The sequence below is a fragment of the Chiloscyllium punctatum genome, chromosome 5 (genome assembly GCF_047496795.1).
Source record: "Chiloscyllium punctatum isolate Juve2018m chromosome 5, sChiPun1.3, whole genome shotgun sequence".
In the NCBI taxonomy this organism is placed as follows: Eukaryota; Metazoa; Chordata; class Chondrichthyes; order Orectolobiformes; family Hemiscylliidae; genus Chiloscyllium; species Chiloscyllium punctatum.
In genome coordinates, this window is record NC_092743.1 from 6,602,542 (window position 1) to 6,614,650 (window position 12,109).

Sequence of the window (12,109 nt, forward strand, 5' to 3'; positions counted from 1 at the left end):
CAAAATGCTGGCCCAACCAATGATGCCCACACCCTGTGAGAAATACACAATTTTGAAAAGGATGTAAAAGGCACTGTGGAAATGAAAGCCTTTTCACAGATTTCACTCAATCCTTCAACTCCAAGTGAAGATGGGAAACGACGAGAAACAGTCAAAGGGCTGTCTAAACTAGACCATTAATTTTCCTTTTTTTTCCAAATGTGGTGCAACCTTCCGCACACAGACTTGCAGAGTTTTATGTGTCTGTATTCTAGCATTTTAAGCTTTCCAGCTCCAAGTTGTTAAAATTGGCTATTGATACCATTGCAAAAGTAACACAGCAAAATCAAGACTTCCCTCAGAGCCCCCACACCCTCTTACTTCAGGTTAGACTGTTACCTGCAGTCTTCCATATACATTTGGAGAAACAAATATTTTGACAGTATAATGTTGAGCTGAGCTCCGATTTGTAAATTCAATCATCTGCTGGATTTAAGTCCAGCTTGATCATGATAACATCTGGTGCGTTCAATTCCAACAAACACAAGTCACAATATTTCACATTCAGTCCTGCAGTTCCAAATCCAAAAATGCAAAAATACCTGGAGGATTAGGAGTGTGTTTTTATCAGCTCAGCCGAGGTGGGAGCTTTGAACAGACCCCGCAACAGTCCGGCCTCAGTACAAGTTGGGAACGTGGAGCCCTGCTCATGGGGTCATAGGAGCCTTCAATGCCAACATTTGCCCAGGTTTCAAGACACAACTATATTCAAAGCTACAGAGCCAATGGCCACCATTTATTTAGTACCGCGAATGCAGTCCATCGAGCAAGGTTCCAACCAAAAGCATAGACCAAGTGGTTGTTACACCTGAGTTTAGAAGGATGAGAGGGGATCTGATTGAGACACAAGATTATTAAAGGATTGGACACTCTGGAGGCAGGAAGCATGTTTCTGCTGATGGGTGAGTCCAGAACCAGGGGACACAGTTTAAAAACAAAGGTACAGGCCATTTAGAACAGGGTTGAGGAGAAACTTCTTCACCCAGAGTGTGGTGGATATATGGAATGCTGTGCCCCAGAGGGCAGTGGAGGCCAAGTCTCTGGGTACTTTCAAGAAAGAGATGGATAGAGCTCTTAAGGATAGTGGAATCAAGGGTTAAGGCAGGAACAGGATACTGATTGTGGATGGTCAGCCATGATCATAATGAATGGTGGTGCTGGCTTGAAGGACCAAATGGCCTACTCCTGCACTTATTGTCTATTAAAGGAATGAGGGATACAAAGAGAGGGAGAGGTAGAGTGGTTCACGGGGACAATGCCCATGAGCTAAGAGAGGCCCAGGTAACTGAGTTCATGACCATCCATGATGGAGCCACACAGAGTCTAATATGGTCGGAACTGGAAATCTGGCAGGGTTCTGCTGTGGAGGATTTGTACTGATACAGAGGAGAGAGGACGTGGAAGGATTTGAAAAATTTAAAAATTGATCAGGGCCTGATCCAAAAAAAAACTTCCAACTCTCACATAAACATTCAAATCCAAATGTGATCTGCCTACCAAAAAAAAACTGAATCCAACTTCAAAATTTTACAGCAGCCTGTAATTTTTTGTTGTTTTGAAATTCGTTCACAGGATTTGGAATTGCTGACTAGGCTGGGATTTCTAGTCTGTCCCTCAATGCCCAGAGCCACCTGCTCAGCTTTTGCTCATAAAACAATCCCAGGGATTGTCCCAGGGATCATCAGAGTGAAACTTCTCTGACCTGCCTCCAATGAAATGACACCTTTTCTTAAGTAAGAACCAAAACTGCTGACAGTACTCCAGATGTGGTCTCACCAGCACCTTGTAGTAAAACTTCCCTACTCTTACACTCCAACCCCTTTGGAATAAGGGCCAACATTCCAGTACCACCATCTGATCCTGTGGGATTTGAAACCATGTGCCCGAAAAATTAACTCAGGGTCTATCTGGATTCCTAAACCAATGACAATACTGTAACAACACCTCTGCAAAATTTTCACAAACCTATGCTAGCTTTACTGAATTAATCTTGTCCTGGTGACTGTTAGTTTGGACCTAGTTAAAATTTCTAAATAATTTATGTTAAACTGAACAGCCTTGAAAGGCTTTTCCAACTCTCTTTCATCAAAGGTGGAACATTTGCAATCTTCTAGCCTTCTGCCAGAGTCTAACAATGACTGTGTCGAGAATGTGGTGCTGAAAAAGCACAGCAGGTCAGGTAGCATCCAAGGAGCAGGAGAATCGATGTTTTGAGCATAAGGCCCTCATCACTTTGTCCCTCTAACGACGATTGAACAATTAAACCGTAGACCATGAGAAAAAGACCATTCAGCCCCTCAATTAAGGCCACTGCTCCTGTATATCTGAACTGGAAAAGACCCACACCAATAAACCCAGAAGGCAAAAGGCACTGCTTGTCACTGGCCACTCAGCTGTTTTTTCTTCCTAGTGGTGGAATATAAATAAAGTTTTCTGCATACATGGCTTCAGTGTGTACTTCACCTACACATGTGACCTGGGTGCTGGGGATGGGGAGAAATAAGCAATACCGCTGTTTGGCAGTATTATTATGGGGGGGGGGGGGGGGCGCGCAATTAAAATAAATAAATAAAATTTTAAAACCCACAGGGCACACATCAAAGAAACATACATCTTGAAAAGCAGCGATGTTACAGTAATCTAGTCTACAAGTTAGTTAGACCACACTCTGAGCACCTTGAAGACATCTATCCACCAGATCGCATCAGAAATATGGAGTAAATGATTAACAAAGACAGAGCTACAGTGCAGACAAATGAGCTGTTAGACAATAAGTGCCAGTACTTTGAGGGTGCTTGTAAATTAGACAAGATTGTTCACCTTAATAAAACGAGAAAGTGAGGACTGCAGATGCTGGAGATCAGACATTAAAAATGTGTTGCTGGAAAAGCGCAGCAGGTCAGGCAGCATCAAAGGAGCAGGAGAATCGACGTTTCGGGCATAAAACATTTCAATCATTTCTTGCTGGCCATTTCTGCAGCGTCGATTCTTCTACAATGGGACAAGATTTAGGAGATGCTTTGTCTCAGGTTGCTACTGCATTTTAAACCTCCAGCTGAACTGGAGGACTGAGCCAATCAGCTTGAATGATGCTAGAAGCTTCTGTAGCTGTGTACCAGTGTCATACACCCCCAAGAGGAGGTGTCGGTGGAGGGATATTGTCACTACATCAATGCCCAGAGGCCTACTCTTTGGAGACATGGGTTCAATTCACATCATGGAAGATGGCAACGTGCGAATTCAATCATAAAGCAAAAACCTGGAATTATAAAAACTAGCCTAGCCACGACCATGTAACCATTCTTAATTATGGTAAAACCCCATCTGGTTCACCGATGTCCTTGAGGGAGGGAAACCTGCCACCCTTACCCGGTCTGACCTACATATGACTCCAGACCCACAGCAACGTCGTTCACTCTTAAACTGCCCTCTGGATGGGTAATAAATGCTGGTGAGTGACACCCACATCCCATGGAAGAACAATTAGCAAGTACGTGGAGGCATAGCCTAAAAATACACAGCCCAGACCTCACGGAGGACCAGCAATGAGATTAAGCAAGCTCAAACTCCTTTCTGTGGAACAGCAAGGTTGGAGAAGAGACAGGAACCATCTTTAAAATTATGAAAGGGTTTACGAGGGGTAGTCATAGCTTCCGTTCATAGAGGGATCCGAGAATGAGGGGCCATAAATGTAAGGTAACTCCTAATAAAGCCAATTGGTATCCCAAGAGAAGTTGCTTTACCCATGGAGTAACTAGGAGAAAGTGAGGACTGCAGATGCTGAAGATCAGAGTCGAGTGTGTGGTGCTGGAAAAGCACAGCAGGTCAGGCAGCATCCGAGGAGCAGGAGAATCGACATTTTAGGCATAAGCCTGCCATTCCAGATGGAGAGCTTATGCCCGAAATGTCAACTCTCCTGCTCCTCGGATGCTGCCTGAGCTGCTGTGCTTTTCCAATGCCACACTCTTGACCATGGAGTAGTTAGAATGGGGAACTTGCTGCCATGACAGTGGCTACATTGAACAGAGTAACTGCATTAACGAGGGAAATAACAGAATGATAAGGTGACCGGTGTAGTGGACAGTGAAGGTTACCTCAGATTACAACAGCATCTTGATCAGATGGGCCAAGGAGTGGCAGATGGAGTTTAATTCAGATAAATGTGAAGTGTTGCATTTTGGAAAGGCAAATCTTAGCAGGACTTATACACTTAATGGTAAGGTCCTCAGGAGTGTTGCTGAACAAAGTGACCTTGGAGTGCAGGTTCATAGCTCCTTGAAAGTGGATTTACAGGTAGTCAGGACAGTGAAGAAGGTGTTCGGTATGGTTGCCATTATTTGGTCAGTGCATCGAGTATAGGAGTTGGAAGGTCCTGTTGCTGCTGTACAAGACATTGGTTAGGTCACTTTTAGAATATTATGTGCAATCTTGGTCTCCCTGCTGTAGGAAGGATGTTGCGAAACTTGAACGGGTACAGAAAAAGTTGATAAGAACGTTGCCAGGGTTGGAGGATTTGAGCTATAGGGAGAGGTTGAACAGATTGGGACTGTTTTCCCTGGAGCATCGGAGGCTGAGGGGTGACCTTATAGAGGTTTACAAAATCATGAGGGGCATGGATAGGATAAATACACAAAGTCTCTTCCCTGGAGTTGGGGAGTCCAAAGCTAGAGGGCACAGATTTAGGGTGAGAGGGGAAAGATATAAAAGGGACCGAAGGGGCAATTTTTTCACACAGAGGGTGGTGCGTGTATGGAATGAGCTGCCAGAGGATGTGGTGGAGGCTGGTACAATGACAACATTTAAAAGGCATCTGGATGGGTATATGGATAGGAAGGGTTTGAAGAATGTAAGATAAGTGCTGGCAGGTGGGACTAGATGGTGTTGGGATATCTGGTCGCCATGGACAGGTTGGACCAAAGAGTCTGTCTCGATGACTCTATAGAGTGAGATGAAGAGGAGGCAGGAAGACATTCACGTATAAATATAGAAAGTAGGAGCAGGAGGAGGCCATTCAGCCCTTTGAGCTTGCCCCATCATTCAATGTGATCATGGCTGATCATCCAACTCAGTCCCCTATTCACAATTTCTCCCCATAATCCTTCAATTCCTTTAGTCATAGGAACAAGGGGCAACTAGGGACAGGCAATAAGTGCTGGCCAGCAAGCAACAGCAACATCCAAGAGTGAATAAACAGAAACTGTATCTCACTCCTTCTTGAAAACATTCAGTGGTTTGGCTCCCCCACTCTCTGGGTGAAGACATTTCTTCTCGTCTCAGTCGGAAATGGCCCAACCTGTATCCTTAGACTGTGACGCCCCCGGTTCTGGACTTCCCCCCCCTACCCCCAGTCACCGGGAACATCCTTCCCGTGTCTACCCTGTCTAGTCCGGTCAGAATTTATGAGAACTTCCCCCTCCATTCTTCTACTCTCCAGTGAAGATAGTCCTATCAAGACCAATCAGACCTGCCATTCCCAGGAATCAGTCTGACCAAATGGGCCCTAAGGCAGAGTGGACGGATCTTTGATCAGGAAGGGAGGTAAGAAAATGGCTTTATCAGATCAGCCAACCATCCCACTGAATAGCAGAACAGGCCAGAGGGGCTGACTGGCCTCCTCCTAATTTGCACCTTCACACCTGTGCTCATTAACATCTGCATCTATGTGACACCCAGGCTTTCCTTCGGCTGACTGGATCTCTAAAGGACTATGCAGTGACTATTCCAGCAAATGACAGTGAATGGGCCACATGCCAAGAGAAAGGGGAAGGGCAAATAGAGAGAGAATGCAGGAGAAACTCAACAGGGCTGACAGCATCTGTGGAGAGAGAACAGCGATCACATTTTGAGTCCGATATGACCCTTGTTCAGAGTCATACTCCAGTTCTGAAGAAGGGTTGCGGGACCTGAAACTTTAATGTCTCCACAGATGCTGCCAGACCTGCTGAGTTTCTCCAGCATTCTCTGTTTGTGCCAGATTTTCAGTGTCCTCAGAATCTAGCTTTCATTAATAGGATGGGTTTTTCTCTTGTCCAAAATACACGTAATGTATCTTCCTCTTTCATAAACCGATTCACATGAACCATTCAAAAAGGGAGAGATCCCAGTATGATGGCGTGTGATGGAATACTCCCCCCTTGCCCTGGATGGGGGTAGCTCCAACAACACTCAAGAAGCTTGACACCATCCAGGACAAAGCAGTCTAGTTAATTAGCACCACAAGCAGCCACTCCCCCCACCTCTGACACTCAGTCACAGCAGTGTGTACTATCTACAAGATGCACTGCAGAAATTCACCAAAGATCCTCAGACAGCACCTTCCAAACCCACCACCACTTCCATCTAGAAGGACAAGGGCAGCAGATACATGGGAATACCACCCCTGCAAGTTCCCCTCCAAGCCCCTCACCATCCTGACTTGGAAGTATATTGCCGTTCCTTCAGTGTTGCTGGGTCAGAATCCTGGAATTCCCTCCCTCAGGGCATTGTGGGTCTACCTACAGCACATGGACTGCAGTGGTTCAAGAAGGCAGCTCACCCCCACCTTCTCAAGGGGCAATTCGGGACGGGCAGTAAATGCTGGGCCCAGCCAGCGATGCTTACGTCCTATGAACGAATAAAAAAAGATGTTTGGAGAAGTTGAGACTGTTCTCCACGGAGGGGAGAAGGTTGGGAGGAGATTTGATCAGGTTGTCCACTATCAGGAGGGGCCTAGACTGGGAAATAAGGAGACACAGGTCCCATTGGTGGAAAGGTTAAAGGCAAAGATGTAAAAGGATTGCAAAAAAATAGCAATGCTCACACAGGTCACAACAAATCCTTTATCGGGAGGTGGGTGCAATTTAGTTTTGAAAAGAGATTTGAATCATTATCTGAAGAGAAAAGGAGGCCAGCACATTTACAATCAAGAAAGCTGGCCTTTATGAGGGCACAGTGGCTCAGCGGTTAGCCCCACTGCCTCACAGCATCAGGGTCCTGGGTTCAGTTCCAGCCCCGGGCAACTGTCTGTGTGGAGTTTGCACATTCTCTGTGTCAGTGTGGGTTTCCCCCCACAGTCCAAAGATATGCAGGTCAGGTGAATTGGCCAAACTAAATTGTCCATAGTGTTAAGTACATTAGTCAGGGGAAAATATAGGGGAATAGGTCTGGGTGGGTTACTCTCCGGAGGGTCGATGTGGACTTGTTGGGCCGAAGGATCTGTTTCCACACTGTAGGGAATCTAATCTGTAATTTATGCTCAGAGGATTGCAGTATAAGGATGCAGAGGATATGCTGCAGTTATAGAAAACCCTGATTCCACCCCACTTGGAGCACTGTGACCAGACCTGGGCACCACACCATAGGATGCATATATTGGCCTTGGAGGGAGTACAATGTAGGTTTACAAATATGACACCTGCACTTCAGGGGTTAAATTTTGGGAAGAATACAAATTAAAAATTTATTTTCTCCTGAATATAGAAGGTTAAGGGGTGATCTGTTCAAAGTCTCCAAGTTATTAACAGGGAAAGACAGGGTAGATGAAGATAAACAATTTCCACTGTGTGGAGATTGGAGAACTAAGGGAGCAGAGTCTGAGAGTTAGGGCCAGACTGTTCAGGAGAAATGTTAGGAAGCACTTCTACACACAAAGGGTGGGACAGGTTTGGACCAGTCGCTCATTTTAAATCTGAGATCGATAAATATTTGTTGAGCAAAAGGTACAGGAATGTGGGCCAAAGCAGACAGGCAACAGATCAGCCATGAATGGGTGGAACAGACTGGAGGGGCTGAATGGTCTACTCCTGTTCCTCTAACAGCCTTTCTCCTTGGCCATGACCATCCTGTGATTCATTCTGTCTGTTTTATTTGATTCCCTCGCTCCAAGTCCCTGAGCTGCGTGTAGCTCTGATCTCCTTTCGAACTTGGCTGATTAACACAAGGGTTGGAAACTCAGAAAAAATGGATGCGTGGGCTGGAATTCTCCTGGAAATCCCAGTAAAAGCGGAGTGTCCGTCCCCGCGCAGTGGGTGGGTCCCTCCAGAGCCCCCATTCCCATGTGCTGGCACCGACAGAGCTGTTGTGGCTGGGAGTTGAGCAACGTTCCTCGCACCAGCACTCACAGCCGTCTCTCCCTTCAACAGGAAGCCCTGTTGGAATGGCTTCCCCCTTTTCCTGTGCAGGAATTTCATTTTTTTTTAAACTTCTTGTTTTTCCTCTTTCCAATTTGGCTCAGAGTCGACACTGTCTGCACTGCTCAGTGGCTGCACTGAAAAAGGTGGGGTTTATAGGAATCTTCCAAGACTGAGAAACTCTGTGCTGTGCTCATTCTGATTTCGATTCACTCAGGCCCAGACCTGGATTGTCAAGCCCAATGTAGACTTAGAGTGGTTTCTGTCAGCACAGATTCGATGGGCTGAATGGCCTCTTCATGTGTCAGGGAATGTGGGTGTCACTGGCTGGGCCCAGCATTTACTGCCCGTCCCTAGTTGCCCCTTGAGAAGGTGGGGGTGAGCTGCCATCTTGAACCGCTGCAGTCCATGTGCTGTAGGGTAGACCCACAATGCCCTGAGGGAGGGAATTCCATGATTTTGACACTGAAGGAACGGCAATATATTTCCAAGTCAGGATGGTGAGTGGCTTGGAGGAGAACTTCCACAGAGTCAGGAGTAGGCCATTCAGTCCATTTGAGCCAGTCCAACCATTCAAGAAGATCATGGCACACCACACACTTCAATGTCCTTTACCCATGATGCACAGCATTGCCATGCACTGAGGTTCAAAGGCTACTGTTTCTGGTGGTCACACCGGTTTTGTTTAGAGTGATGCTGGGAAAGCACAGCAGGTCAAGCAGCATCCGAGGAGCAGGAAAATCGACATTTCAGGCAAAAGCCCTTCATCAGGAATGAAGGCTTGCTGTGCTTTTCCAGCACCACTCTAACCTCGGCTCTGATTTCCAGCATCTGCAGTCCTCACTTTTGCCACAATGGCTTTGTTCCTTTACTGAGACTTTTGCAAATAGTTTGACAGAACGGAGCGACTTTCTCGGCTGGACCAGCATTTATTGCTCATCCCTAACTGCCCCTTGAATGGAGCAGCTTGCTCGGTCTCTTTGCTGTGGGTCTGGAGTTACGTGTAGACCAGACTGGCTCAGGACAGCAGATCTCCCTCCCTACAGGACCTCGGTGAACCAGGCAGGTTTTTCCACACAGTTGACAATGTAGTCATCATTGTCCTCTTAACTCCAGACCTTTTAACGAATTCAGACAGCAGAATTTGAACATAGGTTCCCCAGGATACTGCCTGGGTGTGTGGATTAGTAATCTGCCAATCATAACACTAAGACATCAGTTCCCCAAACAGACTGTAGGATGGATCACACAATCACAGCATTGTTACTGCGCAGGAGGCCAGTCGGCCCACTGTGCTTGCATTGGTTCTATCCCCTAGCACCAATCTCCTGCCTTTTCCCCATATCCCTGCCTTTTCCCCATTTCTATCCAAATAACCATCCCATGAATGCCTCAGTTAAACCTGCCTCTCCGACAATGCACACCCTAACTACTCGCTGGGCAAGAAAGATTATCCTCATTTCACCCTCACTCAGTTTCTGCCCAGCCTTTCAGTGCCCTGTAAACCACCCACGCTCTCTTGATGGGTCAGCCGAGGGCCGGATATAACCAGGAGAGGGGTTACTCCTAAAGCTGCAATTGGGAAAAGGCCCAGTCTCTCCAACCTCTGCTCATCAGCCGACCTATTTACTCCCAGGGTCAATCCCCAGAACCATTTCCATTGTCTAACCAGATCCACCACGCTCACTATCAGCTACAGTGGCAGGATTGAGCAGTGGGGGGAGATGGAGACGGTCAGTAAATAAGAGAGAGAGAGGAATCAAGGGATATGGAGCCACAGTCTGTCGGACAGGCACTTTGACCAGTCAGCCCCCAGTTCCTGTGCAGTGCCTCTGACATTATTCTGTTGAACTAATGAGTGACTAGTTCCTTCTGTGCTCCTGGGAGAGGATGCCTCACAGAGGGGACACTGGGTGTTCCCACCAACTGGGACTTTTCTCTCAAGCAGAGAGTCCCCTCCATGGATGTCAGAGAGTGCAAAGGGGTTTAGGAATGAGAGAGAGAGAGAGAGAGACGTAGCAAGTATCAATCCAACAGGGATTCCTGTGTGAACCAAGGCTCCAGCTGAAGTAGGCGTACTGAGAACTGTCAGATGGTGCACTTCATTTGGAAGAACACTGAAAGCCAATATCAAATAGCGCAGCAATTCTAAAGGTGCTGCACGTGCAGAGGGAGCTGGGTGTATATGTGGAGAGAGCAATTACAAAAGAGACACTTTGGAAGCTTTCCATCCTGCAGTTATCAGGACCACATGGCAAGAATGCAAAATCTCAAAGGGAACAACAATTTATATTGCACAAGCAGAGGGTGCCAATTTGGCCGGCAATTGGATTCTGATTGGTGGAAGTGTTGCCGTGGAAAACACAGCTAGGAACAATAAACTGCCAAGCCTTTGTTTTAACTGGACAGGTATTCACAAAGGAAGAGAAGGCAGGGTTATAGGGGGAGCTGGAGATGAGCCACTCCTTTGGAGATAACAATGAAGCTTCTGTGCATGGCTCATTTCTCCAAAGCCTGAATCCTCCAGAACACTGGCTTCTCGAGCAGGAGCAGACCCAGTCAATATCCGTTTAGAGAGAGATTTTGCAGCCTCAGTAACAAGTTAATTTTAGATTGAGTTTAACACAACGGCAGATTTTGTTGATGTAGGTGAGATATTACAGCTCTCCTCAGTCTCAGGTACAGACACACATACACTGACAGATGGAGATGCCAGTCTTGTTAATTTATTGCCACCTTCACTGTGTGTTTTTATATAAAGAAGATATACAAATGACACAGAATAATGCATCAGTCCTCTCTCAGTAATCACTCACTGCTAATTCTGCTGCTGCCTTGTTACGGAAAGAATTCTCCTCAAAACCTAGCAAAGGTATTTTCATTGCATGAATTCTTAAATTGCCTGAACTCTTGTGTCTGGATCAATTGCCTGTCAGTGCTTTGACACCTGCCATTTAATGCACACAAGCAGATCTCTTCACTGTCCCTACAGTCATAGGGCAACTCCAACCCTGCCAGTTCCAACTGCAATGATAAATGCTGTCTAATTAGAGATTTAAACATACCACTCTGAATGCTTGCCTGGCCCACAGCAGGATGTAGCTCTTCTGTCTCATTTTCTTCTACTGCAGAGAGAAGTGGAGAAATAAAGAGGCTTTAGTTGAAGTGGGGAATAGACGCCCCTCACTCGTCAATCTTGCATTTACACATTTCATTCTAACATTGATATTCAGCGATGTACCAGGGGATCAGTTGGAAAACGCCTGCAGTACAGAGGACAACACAGCATTCACAGCCACCCCTCACCCCGCACGGTTGGCATGGGAACCAGAGAGAGTTTGATCAGGGTAGGCAATGAGACCCTGCCTCGTGTTATGAACCATCGCAACTCCCCTGTACCTCTCCCACTCACCCTGATAACCCTCTTCCCCTGCTTAAAGATTCCTACTCCCTACCTGCCCCGCAATTACATGAACATTCCTGTTCAAGAACTGGAATCATTTAAATCCATGGCTTGCTGGGATGTGGGGGAGAAGGGCAGGTGATTGGCATTGGGCAATACAGTCAGTACGGGTACTCTGGGCTGAATGGCCTCCTTTGGCGTAATTTGTCGATCCTGGTTAGTGAGGAGGTAGACGTAGCTCCAACAGTGTACTGTGGGACCAGTGTAAAAGGCAGTTCTTCAAGCTGATCACTTGTGTACGTTTACTCAATCAGGGTTTACACCGTTGTACTTATTTTAATCTCATCATTTAGGTTGAAACCCAGCGGGTGGTTGTCCAACGCTGGCTAATAATTCACAAACAAAAACTACCTTTCATTTGGCAGTGAAGCAAGAAAGTAGCCAGGCAAGCACTTGTGTGTGTGTGTGTGTCAAGGATCCACACATTATTTTGGAACAACCAGAGATAGTTTGGAGGACAATGCATTGTCGGATTTCTCCTGGGAACCTGGTGCCTGGA

General features: G+C 46.4%; 1 protein-coding gene across 3 annotated transcripts in view; it reads right to left on the reverse strand.

Annotated features, from left to right (window-relative positions):
• Window positions 1–12,109, reverse strand: part of znf521 (zinc finger protein 521) — a 603,804-nt gene that overhangs the window by 577,278 nt on the left and 14,417 nt on the right. For all 3 annotated transcript variants that reach the window (XM_072569704.1, XM_072569705.1, XM_072569703.1), the window contains exon 2: window positions 11,213–11,272. In XM_072569704.1, the coding sequence (XP_072425805.1) occupies window positions 11,213–11,272 (60 nt within the window). The remainder of the gene's footprint in view (window positions 1–11,212; window positions 11,273–12,109) is intronic.